The 19,535-nt window shown below is 41.1% G+C and overlaps 1 protein-coding gene across 1 annotated transcript in view; it reads left to right on the top strand.

Annotated features, from left to right (window-relative positions):
• LOC124162319 (probable cytochrome P450 49a1) overlaps positions 1 to 19,535 on the top strand; it is a 54,278-nt gene that overhangs the window by 22,510 nt on the left and 12,233 nt on the right. Inside the window, exon 6 of the mRNA XM_046538820.1 lies at positions 13,907 to 14,108. Within this exon, the coding sequence (XP_046394776.1) occupies positions 13,907 to 14,108 (202 nt within the window). The remainder of the gene's footprint in view (positions 1 to 13,906; positions 14,109 to 19,535) is intronic.

The following is a 19,535-nucleotide window of genomic DNA, read 5'->3' as shown; positions in this document are numbered from 1 at the left end:
CACCACCCAACCACACTATACACAACTCCAAAAGTTCTTTGTAGTCGTCTCGAGGATGGTGGTTCTAAAATAATATGGGCTTTATTTTAAATACTAATCCTGAGGATGGACTTTAAATCACCCTGAACATCCTGAAATTTACCATTTACGAACCTGCAGCTGAAGAATACAAAATTTGATAATGTCATCTACATTTGAAATATCCTTCAAACAGCCTCTTGTCGTCTTCATTGCTTGGAAGTAATTTCCCATCCCAGTGCACTACTAAAGGAACTTGAGGGTTAAAGTCTTGCTTGATAAGCCTTACTGTCTCGGTCCTTTTGTTCACTCTCATTCTATGTAGATGAGATCTGAAAGATACTAAATGGATTTCATCCCCTTCAAAACCCAATGCAGATGTTGTCGCATTGGCGACAGCCTGGACTATCATAGACCCAGCGGCAGAGGACGTCTGATTCCGATCTATGGAAGCAGACACAAAGCTGTCGGACATTATACTTACTCTACGGCGCTTTCCGGACCTTATCCGCATTTCAAATTCTGTATAAGTAACAAAATGTTATTTCTCCCTTTCTTCTGCCATATTGGTCACCCTTCCCGCACCCGGAAAAAATTACTTCTTCTAAATCCGACGAGCTTGTCGTTCTCTCCGCAGACATCTGTCGAATGAGGTCCACTTTCTCATCCAATATTTCCTTTTCTTTCTCATGCCGTTTTTTCCTCAAAAAATCCTCTTCGTGAAGTCTCTTACGGTTTTCTAAATGCTTACACCACTTTATATCAATACCCGCCATATCTCCTTTTCAATCAGTTTGTTATGTATGTCTCCCCCTCTTCTAAATGCAAGTATCAGGGTGGAAGCTATCATTGTGCTTTATGGAACACGGAGGCTGGCGTGGGAGAGTCAGAGGGTCACGCTTAGAGTGAAGGGGAGATTTTAAGGTCCAGCTGCCCATTTCTAGGTGGTCTGGTCCACTCGTCAGGCGTCATAATTTTGGAAGACGACCTCCCAAACCGTGTTGGGGTTTAAATGTTAAAACAGAGGTTTCGCTTATTGGACCACCGGCACACTGGCCGAATATTGCAGTTGCTCTCCCTGGGAAACTGTTTCCGTGGGAATCCTTCGCAAAGGACCCTTCTCACGCCACCCACTGCAGCCTCCTGGTCCAGGGTAGCGTATAAATACCCCAGAGTTTTGGTACTCGGGGAACAATCTCCAAGGTGCCGCCGGAGGCTCTGATACTCTCCGGCCAGGGCTAAATAAACATCTTTTAAAGCCAACGCTTGAGTTTCTACTCTTTGGTGCCTATACCCACTCTTCGAGACTTCGGCCTAGCCACTCGGGTCGGAGATCTTTATTGTTTATTCCATCTTGCGTTCTGTCTTTCGGGACACAACATACGGAAGGAAAAAACTGGTGTCAGGTGTGGGGTTGGCACAGCGTAATTTCGCACGAGATTGTTTCGCGAGTTCGGCGAGAAAGAGGCCACCGAAGCGCCTTCCGTGAAGCAGCAGACTTCAAAGGTGCATTGGCCATCGTCGTAAAGAGGGGAGCGGAGAGAGAAACCGACGCTGCCCAGATTCGACGCCGTTAAAGTCGCCGAAAGAAAAGATAGGCCACTGAGGCGCCTTCCGAGAAGCAGAGAGCTTAAAGGTGCATTGGCCATCGTCGTAGAGTGGGGCGCGGAGAGAGATTTCGACCCCATCGAAGGATTCGACGCCGTGCAGAGTAGCAGCTGCAGCCGTCGCCGTGGAGAGATCCAAGAGGGGAGCGCTGAGCAGTTTGACGCCGGAGACGGACGCCGCAGACGCTGCCAGGAGGACGAGGGGTTACCGGAGATTCACCGCCGCTCTGTTGCCATCGGTGAGTCACACTCATTCCCTTCTCCCTACCCCTAAGTGAATTTTGGGATCAGTTTTTATAAAATAACTATGGCGCAAAATAACGCAAGTGTAAGTAGTCAGGGGGACTATTGTGGCATTATGGAGGCCATTAAATTAATTTCCCAGCCCTTTGACGGGGATAAGAAGAAATTGAGAGAGTTTATAGATAATGTGGACGTGGCGTTTGAATTATCATCAGTGATTACTGTCCTTAGACAGGTTTCCACTGGACTTCTCTCCATCTTTCTCTATCCTGAGCATCCTCCTTTAGGTCTTTGTATTTTCTTCCTCTTCTTATATCATCCAACATTCCCATCCTCCTTCTTCCTCTTCCTCTCTTTCCTTCTATCTTCCCTTCTATTATTCTCCGTTCCAAACAATTCCTTCTTAATATATGCCCTAACCAACTTGCCTTCCTCTTATGAATCATATGTATTAATTTTCTTTCCTCGCCTATTCTTCTTAGAACTTCCTCATTCTTCACTCTGTCAGTCCACTTCACTTTCAACATTCGTCTCCATACCCACATTTCAAAACTTTCTAAATATCTCTCCTCCTTCTTTTTAACAGTCCACGATTCACATCCGTACAACACTACACTCCACACAAAACATTTCATAAACCTCTTCCTCATCTCTATTGGAATTCTTTTTGCTGTTAACAATGCTTTTACCTTTCCATACGCTCCTTTACCTATTGCTATCCTTCTTCTTATTTCCTCAGTACAACTTCCATTCCATCTTACCAGACTTCCCAAATATTGGAAAGTCTGTACTTGCTGTATGATATTTCCTTCTAAGGATATACAAACACAACCTTCTTTTCTGCTGATTCATATCACCTTGGTTTTATTTATGTTTAAGTTCATTCCAAATTCCCTCCCCACATCCATTATATCATCCATCACTTGTTGTAAATCTTCTTCACTTTCTGCCAGCACTGCCTGATCATCTGCATATTTAATTGTTTTTATTCTTTCTCCTCCTATTACAACTCCTCTAGCTTTTTCTAAAGCTTTCTCCATCATTTTTTCTGCATAAACATTGAAGAGCTCTGGAGAAAGGCAGCACCCTTGCCTCACTCCTCTTCCTATGCCAATTTCTTCTGTTTCATCATCTCCAATTTTTATAACTACTACCTGCCTACAATACATCTCCTTTATTAATCTCCTATCTTTCCAATCAATGCCAATGTCTTTCAAAATTTTCAATAACACATTCCAATTAACCTTATCAAATGCCTTTTCCCAATCAATAAAGCAAATGTACAAATCTCTATTCACTTCCATCATTCTTTCTCCTATCATCCTCAAGCATCCTATTGCATCACGAGTCCCTTTACCCTTTCTAAATCCAAATTGATCTTCTCCCATATTTTCTTTAATTCTTCCTTCGATTCTTTTTAATATAATCCTTGTAATTACTTTGGTAACATGGCATATAAGACTAATTGTCCTATAGTCTTTACATTCTTTGGCATTACATTTCTTTGGTATTGGTATTAGAATAGTTTGAATTAGTGCATCCTAATAGCCACGACAAGCTTTTAAAATTCGTAAAAGCGAAAATAACTGGTGAGGCTAGGTCTAAGTTAATCGTCAGAGACCTCACAGACACATGGGGGAGAGTGAAGGGTGTATTGGAAGAGAATTATTCTATTAAAAGGACATTAGATTTTTACGCCTGTAAGATGTTCAATTCTAAGCAAGGAAAGACGGGATCGATAGCGTCTTTGGGGGAGTAGGATTGATACGATGCAGACGGAATTGAGGGATGCAACTAGAAGAAACGTGACGGATGGAGAATTAAATGGGGCAATAGCTTTAATTAATCATTTAGCAAAAGCCTGTTTCATTCAAGGTTTATCGAGCGATAGGATTCAAACCATTGTGAGAAGTCGCGGTGACAAGATTCTCCTTTCATCCGCAATAGAAATTGCGCTCGAGGAAGAGAGTGCAATTCTCTCCCAGAGAGAAAGAGGTGGCAGCAGTAGTCCCCTTGCTAATGTGAAAATGAAATGCGAAAACTGCCACAAAGTAGGTCATCATGTGTCTAAATGTTTTTTAAAGAAGAGGCGAGAAGACGCCGAGAATGTGAGGGTTTTAACAGGGGTCAGATGTTTTAACTGTAACGCTCAAGGTCATACGGCGAGGAACTGCAGGGCTCCACGCCGTGACCTAGAGAGAAAACCCAGGGGCCGAGAAGATGGAAACGGGGGCGGAACGAAATGGGCCCACATGGGGAAGGGACCCGGAAGAAATATTGCCGTGACGAAAAGGGTCAGCGCCCTCACCACCGACGCCGTGGAGACAGTGTCTTTTTACGTTGACGAGTGCGAAAAGGAACGCCTCGCGTTTTTAGTAGATACGGGGGCCGATGTAAGCCTGGTGAAGCATTCATTGCTTAGAGAAGGCGTTATTTACTTCCCTGAAGACCGAATTCAGGTAAAGGGAGTAACAGGTGAAAAGGTGAGCACGTTAGGGTCCGTGAAACTCACCTTGATGACGAAGAAAAGGAAAACTTCGTACAAATTTCAGATTGCAGACGAAAAGCTTCGGTTGAAGTACGACGGAATTTTAGGAAAGGATTTTCTGTGCGATATGGGGGCTAGGATCAGCTATAAAGAGAGGTCGATCACCATGCAAGATGTGATCGTTAAGTTTGATTCCCGATCAAAAAATTTTGAATCATCTCGGACGCGAGAATCCACTCACATCTTACTTCCTGCTAGAAGTGAGGTAGTTGTGGCATGCCCTTCCGAGAAAGATGGAGAAGGAGTCATAGAAAAGAGGAAGATTTGTCCTGGAGTATATCTAGCGGCATCATTGACCGTCAGTGTGGGAAATGAGTGCATCACTAGTCTCGTTAACTCCAATGAAGAGGACGTGAAAATTGAAGCGCCCGTCGTAGAGCTGATTCCTGTTGAGAAACAACATTTTGCTGTGGAAGAAGTGGACGCGCAGTCGGCATTGGGTAGAAAGAAATTGCTCCATTCTCAACTGCGCCTTGATGACCTGAATAATGAAGAAAAAAGAGGGATTATGGAGTTGATTGATGAATACGGTGAATTGTTCTATTTGCCTGGAGATTCACTGTCATGCGCAGATGTACTTGAGCACAGTATTCCGATTCCGGGAGTCGATCTAACGAAAGGAATCAATGTAAGACCGCACAGAGTACCCGAAGTACACAAAGAGATTGTAAATGAGCAAGCTGAGAAAATGCTCGATGAGGGAATTAATTTGCCAAGCAAAAGCAAGTTGAATTCGCCATTGTTAGTGGTTCCAAAGAAGATGGATTTGTCCGGTAAGAGGAAATTGAGGAAGGACTTCCGCGGACTAAATTATGTCACTGTTGGGGACGCCTTTCCCCTTCCGAACATCGCAGATATCCTAGATCAGCTGGGGAAGGCAAGGTATTTTACGACCCTTGAGTTGGCGAGCGACTTCCACCAAATCCAAGTTAGAGAAGAGGACCGAGAGAAGACCGCTGTGAGTACTTCAAACAGCAATTTTGAGTACCTTCGCGCGCCTTTTGGCTTAAAGGGTGCGCCTTCATCGTTCCAGGGGTTCATGAATGCGGTGTTATCGGGACTGCGAGGAAACAAATGTTTGGTATATATGGACGATATTGTGGTGCATGGAGATTTGCTTAGGAGCCATAACGAAAAACTGAGGGATGTTTTTCGGATACTGCGAGAGAGTAATTTAAAGCTGCAACCGGATAAATACCAATTCCTTAGGAAAGAGGTGGTGTATTTTGGCCACATCATCACAAAAGATGGAGGTAAACCCGACCCAGAAAAGGTGGAGAGGGTCAGAGAGTTCCCTCAGCCTAGAAGTGTGAAGCAGTTAAAGGAATTCTTAGGGCTTGCAGGCTACTACAGAAGATTTATTTCTGCATTCAGGAAGATTGCCAAACCAATGCATGAGTTATTGGAGAAAAACGCGCGGTATGAGTTGGGAACAGAGCAACAAGAAGAATTTGAAAGACTTCAGGAGTTGCTGACCATAGAGCCTATTCTAAGGTACGCTGATTTTGATGAGAAGTTTGTTCACATGACTGATGCAAGTAATGGGGCATTAGGGAGTGTTCTTTCCCAAGGTCAGATCGTGAAGGATCGCCCTATTGCCTACGTAAGTCGGACGCTGGATAATGCCGAGAAGCACTGCTCAACTACAGAGAAAGAGCTACTCGCAATTGTTTGGGATGTAAAGTACTTCCGTCCTTACTTATACGGGAGGAAATTCACAATTTCAAGTGACCGCAAATCTCTCACGTGGTTGTTTCATGTGAAAAATCCAAATTCAAGGCAGATGAGATTGTGGCTCAAACTTGATGAATTTGAGTACATGGTCATACCCAAGAAGGGAAGATTTGATCTAAATGCAGTTACCCTAAGTAGAATACCCAACCTCGAAATGGAAAATGAGGACTGGGTGACGGAAGAAAGAGATGTCGAAGAAACTGTCCAGATAGAGACAGCGATAAGTGATGAAGAAGAGAAAATGGATAAAGAGATGACGAAGAAATTGTCGAGAGAGATATCAAGAAGAAAAGAAGAGAAATATGATGGAGAGATGACGAAGGAATCGTCGAGAGAAACAGAGAGAAGAGAAGAAGAAGAGGAAGGTGGTATTGAAATGATGAAGAAATCATCGAGACAGATAAAGAGAAAAAGAGATTAATGTGGTACAGGTACGATGAAGAAATTGTTGATAGAGATAGTTAGAAGAGAAAAAGGAGTTAAAGGAGGTAGAGAGATGACGAAGAAATCGTTGAGAGAGATTTCAAGAAGAGAAGAAGAGGATAAATATGGTAGAGATATTGCGAAAAGGTCTTCGAGAGAAACAGAGAGAAGAGAAGGATGGTGGGGAGATGATGAAGAAATCATCGAGAGAGGTAGCGAGAAGAGAAGAAGAAAAGAGAAGTGATTTAAAGGCGACGAAGGAACTGTCGAGAGAGATAGAAAGAAGAGAAGAAGAGAAAGGTGATGGGATTCTGCAAAAGAAAGGTGCGGAAGAAGACGACCCCTCTGAGGAAAAGAAATTAGAAAGTGAGATGGGGCTATCCCGAGGAGAGGATACAGTATTTCTCTAAGATGAGAATGTCAAAAGGGGCTGGTCAAGAAAGTTATTTGGGCAGTGGATGCGGTTGTAGTTCAGATCCATGCGTGGTTATGAGTGCTAATGGTGTTAACGTAACCATTAAAGGTAAACGTTAGGTTACGAAGGTCAATAATAGAGTGAAATTGTTGTAATTAGGAGAAATCACAGCGGGACAAGTGAAAGAGCTATCGGTATTGTAGTGAATGTATTACATTTAAGTTAGATAAAAGAAGGGATTAGCCAGGGATGTATTACGAATGCGTAAGAGAGGCGCAATTATACAATTCTGAATGGAGAATTGTAACGTATGTAAAGCTAGTGGATATAGATCATTAATGAGAATGTCTGTTGAATCGTGCTAATTTAAGCTTAAGCTTTTAAAACTGCGTGGATTATAAAATGAAAGACATCAGCAGTATGAGGAAGCTGATTAAGAAATAGGATCGTAATCAAGAGAGTTCATTATGGTCAATAAGGAGAAGATTTAATTTCATTGGTGAATTTAAGCAAGGTATTGTTTGGGATCATAGATGAGAAAGATGCCAAATATTGTGCGCAAAACTTAAGTAAATTAGAAGGAGAGCTAAGGGGCTTTTTCAAACTCACAAGAGAGGAGATGCCAGTGGTTTAGGCTACCCTCAGAACAGTTAGCTCTACTGTTAGGGAGGTTCTAGAAAAATGAAGATAGCTTGGATTAAAGAGACGGTGAAGTGAAAAGAAGATTTAATTGTGTGAATGCCGTATTTGTAATGAACATGCATGCAGTGCAGTTGAATTGTGCAATTCAGGAAGTGGAATTGGACTATGAAATGATAGTGAGAGCGAATCGTAGGTGCGACACAGGGCATCCTACAGCCACACATCATCACTCCTGCACTAATAGTGGAAAGTATGCAGAGTAGCCGAGGTGAGATCCCAAGTAACCTGTCCTTACCTATCCCACTGAGTGTGACTTAAAGTAGTGTTTTGTGAAAAGTTATCGAATTTGATGTGTTCATCAATCATGATTTATTTGTGTATGTGATTAAGGTACCTTTAAAGGACCACACTAAGTTCAATGTGTATGAGATGTTGAGTTTATTCCTTTGCCTATTTGGTCCGATTTCTGTGGTACTAAGTATTTGTTTATTCAAACAGAAAAACCGTATATTTTCATGATTATTGCTAAAGGGTACTATAATAAGGTCAATGAAAAGGATTTATTAGAATGTAAGAGAATTAATGAATATGGGAGGTTTTGTAAACTATTGTACCCTGAGTTATGCACTCACTTGCATGAAGAGTGTGAAGCTAAAATGCTTCGATCTATACGAAAAATACCATAAGATTGTTCTGTGAGAATTGTTGGTCTTAATCAAACATTATGGACCCTGTTGGAAAATAACGAATGGTTGTATGTTGCTTCATTTCAAGAAACTATTACAGTGTTGTGTGAAAATCAAGATCAAGTGAAAGTGAGAATTGAAGTGAGCGGAAAGCTGAAGTTTGTGAAAAAGTGTAGGGGAATGAGCCCAAGATCTTGATTGCTTCGAAGATGATGATGATGATCAGTAGGCCGGCCCTTATTTTTCAGAATTGAGAAAAGTTATGTTTTCCTAGTCTCAAAATGATCCAAATGAGGTCCATATTCACGTGTTAAAATTTGGTTACTTTAAAATAACGGCAACCCGTGCCCCAAGGGCCCTAAGTACTGAGGACCCTCAATTGAGATTTTTGGGGCCGAAAAAGTACTATATTTATGTAAAACGTAAAAGTGAAGCCCATTAGGGCCGATTTTCTGTTCGTTTCGACCTATCTCTAAGCGTTTACGAGATATCGTCCGTCGTAATGCAATCCATCCCCCAGGGCGCTACCCCGCACCGCGGCTCCGCTGAGGTACGGGCCGCACCACTTACTAGAGACTTCCCCTCCACCCCCTCCCCTCCCTCGGAAAAGACTTTGCTCCTGCTGGCAAGATGTAGTCTTTGAAGAAATGTGCTTACGTTAAAAAGAATTTAATTGCCATGACAATACTTCCAATGAAAGTGGTCAATTTACTCGTACTTTCAATTGTCCGTGAATTTCAGTACATATTAACCAAAACATTAATTAAAGATTTTAAGTCAGTCACGTAGAAGGAAGAGAGCTTTCAAAATTAATTACTAACAATAAATGTGAATATTCATCGTAGCACAGCCCCTAACGTGCGAAAATACACTTTAAATGCCAAATATTGATGGGGTGTCAGTGAAAGATTGGAAAAACGAAAACGTATTTTGTTTTGGTTAATATGTACTGAAATTCACGGACAATTGAAAGTACTAGTAAATTGACCACTTTCATTGGAAGTATTGTCATGGCAATTAAATTCTTTTTAACGTAAGCACATTTCTTCAAAGACTACATCGTGCCAGCAGGAGCAAAGTCTTTGCCGAGGGAGGGGAGGGGGTGGAGGGGAAGTCTCTAGTAAGTGGTGCGGCCCGTACCTCAGCGGAGCCGCGGTGCGGGGTAGCGCCCTGGGGGATGGATGGCATTACGACGGACGATATCTCGTAAACGCTTAGAGATAGGTCGAAACGAACAGAAAATCGTCCCTAACGAACTTCACTTTTACGTTTTACATAAATATAGTACTTTTTCGGCCCCAAAAATCTCAATTGAGGGTCCTCAGTACTTAGGGCCCTTGGGGCACGGGTTGCCGTTATTTTAAAGTAACCAAATTTTAACACGTGAATATGGACCTCATTTGGATCATTTTGAGACTAGGAAAACATAACTTTTCTCAATTCTGAAAAATAAGGGCCGGCCTAATGATCAGTTCAAATGCTATAATGAGGATGTGATATCTCCTTTGAGTTTATATGATGATTGTTTTGTATACGGTAGAGTAACAAAAAGTGTTAGCAAGCTAAAATTTAATTTGTGAAGCACATTGTGAATAACATTGAGGATCTTAAATATGCAAGTCACAAGGTTCAGGAAGTAGAAAACCTCTTGTCAGAAGAAGAATGGAAGCAAAGCCATTCAGATAGAGTGTATAATCTATCATTCATGTCCATAATTGGATTGATTGTAATTTGTATGATCTTATGTTGCTATTGTTGTAAATAAGGTGTGTTTCCGCTATATTTGGAAGCCAGATACGGATACGAGATCGTGTCCAACTATTGTTTTCAGACCCAAAATTGTTAACAAGGTTCATACTTCCAATGACAGTTTAAGAAATAATGAACAAGAGGAGGTGATAAGTTTTACCTCCTTAGAATCGAGTCAGAGCTGTGGAGGAGAGGCAACTACTAGCCTTTCTGTTGCTGTGCCGAAACGTTAGATTCATTTGAAGAAAACAAAACAATTTGTGTGTTTAGCTTTATTTTCTTTTTTTAGGGGGGAGGTGTTATGTATGTCGCCCCCTCTTCTAGATGTAAGTATCAGGGTGGAAGCTGTCATTGTGCTTTATGGAACACGGAGGCTGGCGTGGGAGAGTCAGAGGGTCACGCTTAGAGTGAAGGGGAGATTTTAAGGTCCAGCTGCCCATTTCTAGGTGGTCTGGTCCACTCGTCAGGCGTCATAATTTTGGAAGACGACCTCCCAAACCGTGTTGGGGTTTAAATGTTAAAACAGAGGTTTCGCTTATTGGACCACCGGCACACTGGCCGAATATTGCAGTTGCTCTCCCTGGGAAACTGTTTCCGTGGGAATCCTTCGCAAAGGACCCTTCTCACGCCACCCACTGCAGCCTCCTGGTCCAGGGTAGCGTATAAATACCCCAGAGTTTTGGTACTCGGGGAACAATCTCCAAGGTGCCGCCGGAGGCTCTGATACTCTCCGGCCAGGGCTAAATAAACATCTTTTAAAGCCAACGCTTGAGTTTCTACTCTTTGGTGCCTATACCCACTCTTCGAGACTTCGGCCTAGCCACTCGGGTCAGAGATCTTTATTGTTTATTCCATCTTGCGTTCTGTCTTTCGGGACACAACAAGTTTTCATAGATATGTGAAACAACTTGTCCTCCACAGTAATGTTTGAAAGGGCGTCTTTGCAGCCGATGTCAAACAGACGGTCGAGCACTTTGATGAATTCCTCTCTTGCGGACACTGACTTCTCACTAGTTTTATTTTTGTCTTTCCCAAGGGCAGGGTAGTTCTCGTAAGCTGTCATGAGCTTCTCAATGGCTGCTTGAACCTCCTGCGTAGGAATATTAGACTTTCCCCACACAACAAGTAACTCTTTGATTGCAATCCTTGCTGCATCTGCCGCTGACATCGATCCGAGAACAGTGTAAGTTGTAAAAGAAAACTTTGAGAGCTCCACTCAGCGTTGGGAGTTCACCATTGCCGGGCAAATATTTGGACTTATTACCCACCAACCACACACTTGTCGCACTTCGCATAACCGGCGTACCCTTAGACTTACCGCCATAGACCGCCGTACACGCTCATTCTGGCCACCGCCGAAACAGCCTCCACCTCGGAACACATGACAATACCTCATGTTCTCAGTTAGTGCACAACACTAAACTCCACGAGTAACTGATAGACTAAGCCGGGATACTTTTAACATAAACAGAGTGATGTTCCGAAAGCGCATAACTCGAATCTCAACGCGACACGGCGCACCGGGGCGGGGCAATATGCACTCGACTGGCGCCTGGCGGCCGCAACGGCGAGCGGGACTTGTAAACACACTGAGTTGTGGCTATGAAGCTCATTTTGACTCAAGTGTTGCTGTCAACGACTATAGAGCTAGAGGAGATGGTTTGAACTTAAAACTGGTTGTTTAACACTCGAGCCTCCTGCAGGGTAGGCAACATTGCATGAAATTTGGTAAACTCAAATATTCAAACTTTGAATGCGTTTCGGCAGGGTCAAATATTGTCCGATTGAGCTGAAAACTTTTATCGGATGTTTTTTCATGCATTCGCAAAGGAAAATGGAAATGCCCCCTCAACTTTCAAACTTTCGGTTTTTTTGGGACACCCTACATACACCGTATACATGACCGCGTGATGTTATCATTGATGCCTCGAGCAATTAATTATTCACTGAGCGATTTATTTTAAGAATCAACAACTCTCCTCAACCGGCCGTTTTCACTCGGAAACGCATAATAATCCCTCAGTACTGATATTACGAACAGATGTGGTTCTTCCCATATATTCCCTTTATGCATATGTAAATCTTCTGTCAGGATTTTTCTTACATTTGAAATTCAGCCACGTAAAAGATTATAGTGAGTTATTTTTCAGTCAGTAATAATAAAAGTGTTTCAATGGCATTATTGAGCATAGCTATTGATGTTTTTTTAGCCAAAAATGTCGCCAATTTGACTGAAAAATAAATATTTTGTTTATTAAAGCGATTTCAAACCGTCGAGGAAATGATTCTGAGTGAATCTATTGATCGATTTCGAAAAAAAATATACCTAAGTACATGATATATGAATACGGGTGGCAACATTTTTGGATAAAGAGACGTTAACTGTGAGGAATATTTCCATTACAGTCTCAAAGACTAATTTTCAACTCTACATTTCAATTTCAATTATTTGACTAATGAAATGCGATGCGAGTAAAAGTCGTCATAGCAGGAATTGGGCAGCCCTCGACATTCGTTTTTCCAGGTCTTTTCCGTTTAGAAAAAAGCGATGTCAGCGTCTACTCCGACCGACAACTTGGACGCCATGACAACGGAATGTAACGGAATACACCATCGTACCAATTATCACGTTTATGCATCCTTCCTTACCTGTGGAAAGCGCATATCTCGTGGCCGCCATTTTTGTGATGCTTTTCCTTAATTCCTCCACAACCTCGTAAATCTACGTGATCTCTCTGTCTTACGCCACAGCTTCTATCCTCCTATTGGTCCTTCTCTGCCCTGTGGTGCCACACCATTAGTCTCCTTTTTTTTTACCCATTCTTCGGCCCTCCGCCTCCACCAATCCTTATCATCTTCAACACCCGCCGCCTCCACCGCCATGTTTCACATTGCTTCGCATCCCCTCGTCCAATGTTCCATGCTTCCGATCAGTAGAGTGACACAGTCCAAACGATTTATTCACTCAGTTTTATGGACTGCGGTTCCCAACCTTTTTCCACTCCCGTACCCCTCTATATATGTAGAACTAATATTGTAACCCCTAATATGTAACGTGCAAATGTGATTACATAACTTCACTACGAGTAGGTGGCACTTTTAGTCATGAATAATTGTTAAATCGATTATTTCAGGCTTAACTTTGTGAAAATCCATTGTAAACAATATAAAGTTATGGTACTTATTCACACAATTTATTTAAGACGACCGATTTCGTTGCAGAATTGTATCCAAACAATTGCTATGATCAAAGGAGATCATTCAGTGTTGCTTACCCGCATGTGTTCCAATAACTCCTGAGCCATTTCCACGCATAGATTCGTACGGAAACTCAGAATTTATCGGTGTCTAGCAAAACCCGGAGAACGTACGATTAGTAACACCTGTAAATCTGATTTGGGTAAGCAAAAGTGAATGATCTCCTTTGATTATAGCAATTGTTTGGATACAATTCTGCGTCGAAACCGGTCGTATTAAATAAATTGTGTGAATAAGTACCATAAATTTATATTGCTTATAAATAATTGTGTAAATAGAAACTTTGTTTTAAACGCCCCATATAATATGCATACGTAATTGCTGGTTAAGAGATACTTAGTTAATGGCGTACGCAATTAGCGATTATTTTCGGCGTAGGTACCCCCGAGTGGTTCTTTGCGCACCTTCAAAGGGTACCATCGGTTGGAATCCGCTGTCCAAGGAAGACGGGAGGAGCCGTCTTCTTTAAATTCTGTCATCTTCAATTCTATTAATTTTGCTATTGATCATGTAATAATAATAATCTACTCAATGAGCCATACCTATGCAGTAACCATGGTAAATTTTGACTTCGTTTCCACAGCCATAGCGTGCGTGGCCTTGGACACGAGGCTGGGATGCCTGGCGCCTAACCTGGCGCCGGATTCGGAGCCGCAGAAGCTCATCGACGCAGCGCAGGTGGTGTTCGAGGGCCTCTTCCAGATGGAGATTGCACTGCCCTTGTGGAAGATATACCCGACCCAAGAGTGGAAGAAGCTCGTCAAAGGCCTTGACATGTTCTTGGAGTAAGTCAAAGAAACATACTTGAGGATGAGAATTACAAAATAATGAGACGATTCTAATAATTGTTCGTTTAAAAAGTACTTGAATATTGGATTCATTCAATGAAATCGTCCGCCGCGTGACTTTGTAGAAGGCTGTGGCATTCGTATGGGAACAATCAATTAGCAATGCTCCATTATAAACTGATATATGTTCCAATAACTCCTGAGCAATTTCCATGCATAGATTCGCACGACAGCTCAGAATTTATCGGTATCTAGCAAAACCCGGAGAACGTACGATTAGTAACACCTGTAAATCTGGTTTGGGCAAGCAAAACTGAATTATCTCCTTTGCTCATAGCACAAATATTACGATTGGAATACTGCATTTAGTGTTTCCGCGAGACTCTCGAAAGTCTCGAAATTCACATATACGTCCTTAATTGATATTTGGTATAGTTTTACGCCTAAAACTATATCCTTCAGTTAAGACGAAATACATTTTACCTTTTTCTTAAGCATTATATTTTAAATACAGCTTAATAATAAATTTTCGATAGCCGATCAGACTATAACCAAGAATATTTGCTGAAAAACCAATTTCTGAATGCATGAGCGACACTTACGGAGCCAAGTAAGGGAGTGTTAATGGCTGACTACTTTTCCTTGTTTCCTGGGATAGTGAAATTGGAAAATTGGAGCCTTATTTTAATGCAAAAAAGTTCTGGCTAAACTTTCGAGAGCCACAGCCTTGTGTTACAAAAATGTGTTACGTTGGGTGGTCAGCCCCTGGCTCGGTATCTTTTGCTTTGGGTATTTCCTGCATTTATTTCCTCTTGACTTCTTCAGTATTCCAAGGTCTTTCTTCATTCTGCACTTGTGAAAGCATCGTTGTATCGTAAACAAAAGACTACAAATATGAAATTTGGACGCATGACGAGACTTATTCCGCGTCGGTAAGCGATACTGCACAACATAATAGATCGTAACAAGAACTCCAGAAATCGTGTATGACTTTCGTAAATTGCAGTTTCCTTTTTCTTTCCACCGTTTTTTGTAGCAATCCATCACAAAATTCACGTTTATATTACTTCAGTAATACATATTACTGCGCCCTTCATTTCTAAATTTTTCCTAAGATGGCAACGACAGTATCGTTTTTATTAAAGCTGAGAGGAATCCTAAATTACCTCTATTTTGATCGCTTCAACTCCAATGGTGAAAGGTTTTCACACGCCTCGCAAACTCCAAGTTATACTAATAAGTAGGAAAAATATATTAAAATTCTAAAATTTTTACAATTATTGAACTTCATAAGGGACATAAACGTATTTATAATTATATTCATTAAAACTCTTATATAGTTATTCAAGCTGAACTCCCCTGAGATCCTGCCAACTTCATTTTTTTCTTAACTATGAAGTCTGTGGTGCTCTAATCGGCACTAAAGTCTCAGTAAGCTGAAGAGTCATGGTATCCTCAATTTTTTTATCTCACTCATTTGAAGATACTCGGAGAAAATGAAAGTCGTGCCTCAGCATTTTATCTTTTCTGGGAGAAAAAATTTGAATCGGTTCATAATTGGTAGAGGGTATTTCGAGGTGGTATTAGTACCTTCGTGTATTGCGATCTCATTACCCTATTGGAGTCCCATCTCTAGGGCCATGTCCGGAAACATTTGACCCCTTTGTAATTGCAAAACAATGTGGCTCGCGCGGCTATTAGCTGATAATTATTTCAACGTATTGCATATTGTAAGAACTTATGGAGAGAAATACGTACTTTAATTTATTACAATTTTAATTAATTTTTAAAATTGATGGTGAAAAAATGTGTCCTACACAGTTATGCCACACTTGCGATAATCCGGGAAAAGCCTGTGGCGGGGGCAGGAGGCTGCTGTTGGCCGCACCGCGATATACAGGGATAAATATGTCACCATATTTTGTCTCCAGAAGGCGTGTGGGTATGTAGAAAATTAAGGATAAATATCTGAGAGGAAAGTGTTGGTTCAAATGAAAAAATATCAACTCCGGTACAATTATTTACTATAACCTTATGCCTTCTTGAATAGTTTGCGAATCATAAATCTCACGTAAAACTCTTTTAATTTTACCATAATTTCTTTGGCTCGAATATGATTTTCCCTTGGTATTCAATGAAAATACCATTAGGATACAACCAAATAAAATCACAATATTTTTATTAGATATTTCTAGCTGTCTGCACTTGGTAGAAATATCTGCTTCTTCTGCGTAGCTTATAATTTCCTTCTTTTATTTCCATGAAGGTAACTTTTATTTTCAACTTCTTCCTCAGGAGTAATATTTGTACCACCAAGACCTCGCCATCAGATATTATCCCATCAGGACTAGCAGCCAAAAAAGTACATTTTAATCAACAAAGACACCTCCGGGCAAAACTTTATTTTTGCTTGATCTCTCATATTCCCTGATAGCATTGGCATTTCCCCAATCGGTTGCCTAGTTTCCTCTGAAAGAAGGAAGCAAACCATCGTCAGCCAATTTTGATGTTTGATTTCCTAATATTACACGTACGACCAAAGGAAGAGGCTTGAACCTCTTCCACTTTTCTGACCGCCACGTCCCATTTAGCATTTGATCTCTAGTTTCCTTCTCTTAATTTTCACGCCACCTTTGTTTCATTTTTACTGATGAAAGGAAATCGCTCATTGAATCGTGGTTGGCCAATGTTACGTCACTTTGAACATCACGAATGAGTCCATAAAGATTGTCTGATCCCTCTATTCGATGACGTTTATTTTTGGATGTTGCAGATAAGTCCAGACGCCTTTTCCTCATACATTCCTTATCCCTTTCTGAAGAAACAATTTTTTTTGTAAATTCTCCTCGGCTCTTGTCCATTAGTTCTTTGTGAAAAATGTACATTGTCTTTCATATTAGTATCTACTGATACAATGGCGCACCTAGTTTCGTAGGACCCCTTAGACATAAATTTACTCTCTTACCTCCTATGTACTTTGCCACGTAAGAGTTGTAGAACTCCAGATTGTTAGTGACATTAAATGTAATAAAAAATAGGGGACTAACTAGATAAGAGACTGTTAGTATAAGCGATATCCTCCCCTAAGCCGCAACTGATGAAATGAGGGATCAAGTTTTCCTCTCCTTCTTTGGGCCCTTTGAAACAATATATACCACATTTACTATGGTTTTCGAGGGTAATATTTCCTTTTCTTTTGCCGGTTACTCTCCGATATCTCCACTTCACGTAACTAGTCGGTTGTTCCATTTTCTACTTTCCCAGAATCAAATCACATTCGACAACAAAGTGGAAAAACAAAAGGGTCTCTCCCAGAGGTTGGGGAAAAAATACCCATAGGTAGTACCGAGAACAATTTTTTTAAACTCTGGTAGTACTTGGCAGTATTTAAAAGCGGTACTACCTTATCGATACTAGAAATACCGGTACTAGTATGGAGGTACTTCGACAGCGCTTCCATTTTATATTTTATCAATCAGCGAACTACTAAAGTAATTGAGCGTTGATAATATTACAAGCGAAATTAATCTTGAAGAAAATAACTATTGACATTGACGGCATAGTTTACAGTATTCATGAAGATTTGATTACACGATTTAGATTTTTGCTGCATGCATGTTAAATGACCTTAAATGAAAGTATCAATTATAAATGAAAATATTCGAATAAAATATGACTTACAAAGTAATTTTACGAGAATTGCAGCCAAATATCCAGTTCAAAATTATTACGTGTTTTGACTATGGCTACATGCTTGACTGTTTATCGCTATGGCCATAAAAGTTTTTTTTAGCCACAGAAGGCAAGAAAATCAATGTTATTGAACCGTACAATGTATATATTTTTCTAAACTAAACAGAAATGTGACCTACACATCTAATTTTATTCGATCGCAGTATTTTAGGCATAATTATTTCCGATTCTAGAAATGTTAATAATACTATGTCTTTACATGAGACACGTGTAAAAATATTTTTACATACATAAATACAGCAGAAATTGAAATGACAAAAGCTTTCTCGGGCACCAAGTGAGTGGTTGTTGTGTAAGAAGCCAAAGTTTGTGTCGGATTGACACCGTCTTATTTGAAAATGGTGTAATAGCCGAAACCGGTAATAAATAGAAACTGTGTATTTTGTGGAAGTAACAAAGTGTTTACAATTATAGTGACTGAGGCAAACCGCACGTGTCATAGTTTCTTGAAAATTTACAAAGAAAATTCCAAAGCAAAGAAATCGCGCTTTCAAAAGTGGGTTCCCACAACTCTGGTGGAAATAATATTATTTCTAGGTTTGCTCATATCGATGGGAATAAATAAGAAACCAAGCTTCAGAATGTATTTTATCGGAAAACATGTATTCGAGACTCAATTTTTTCTCAATGTAATGGGAAAGGAAAGGTTTTCATTGCTCACCAACTTTCTCTGTTTTGTAGATAGAAAGAGGAAGGAAGTTGTAAAAAATATCCTTACCACTATAACATTTCGCCCATTAGTGAATATTTGAATCTTAGTGAACAAAATTATAGCAGGACAGAATTTAGAACAGCACAAAGGACGGCTCTCGGATACCGATACGGAATGTGCTCGATCGACCAGACGGCATATTTTGTTCAACAAAACCCATAAATTGAAACATATAGGGTTGAAAGAAGAAAGTGTGTAGTGAGGGAGAAAAACATGAAGAGATATGAGACAAGATACAGATGTAAAACTGCCCAGGAACCTGTGTAGGACCCTGTTCTGAGAAACACCGCAGACTTTTCAACTGCTAAACACGGCATAAAGGGAGCAGCACGAGACTGGCGAAAGTCTCGTCTCGCGGCAACACTAACTGCATTCCCTCTATCTCCGAAGCTACTTCCTTTGGAAATAGAATTTGCTGCCTCCAGCTAGCAGTTTCCTACGGTCTTCCACCGCGTCCTTTTTGGCCGGTGACGTTTCGACTTGAGGATCATTATCAAGGCGAGATGAATGTCATCCTTGGAATTCTTCCGTGTAACATAGGTGGCTCGAGATTGGAGGAAAGTTTGTCAAGGGAGCTCTCGGATTGGCTGACATTATTCCGCCTGTTCTCAGTTCTTCTCTCCTCAAATTTTCTCAGCACCAGTTTTCAGGTACTGCTTAGGACAGCGGTCTCCAATTTACTAGGCCACGAGGGCCACATTCCAAGTTCCGAATCGCCCCGCGGGCCGGATTGCAAATTTGCCGATGACTGAAGTATTCGATACCAACGTCTACTGAAGTATCCGGTGGCGTACTTCTTTTTTACGAACAATTGATGACGACTTTGACGTGCAGTACATCGCTGCAATGCTCCTAGCGGCGTCTCACAGAGTTAAACGAGCGAGAAGCGCGCGCTACTTGAAACGAGTGCGCGGGCCGGATGAAAGCCCTTCGCAGGCCGTATTTTGGAGAACCCTGGC

The sequence above is a fragment of the Ischnura elegans genome, chromosome 7 (genome assembly GCF_921293095.1).
Source record: "Ischnura elegans chromosome 7, ioIscEleg1.1, whole genome shotgun sequence".
Taxonomy (NCBI): Eukaryota; Metazoa; Arthropoda; class Insecta; order Odonata; family Coenagrionidae; genus Ischnura; species Ischnura elegans.
Note: the sequence above shows the minus strand (reverse complement) of the source record. Positions and strands in the feature narration are given on the sequence as shown.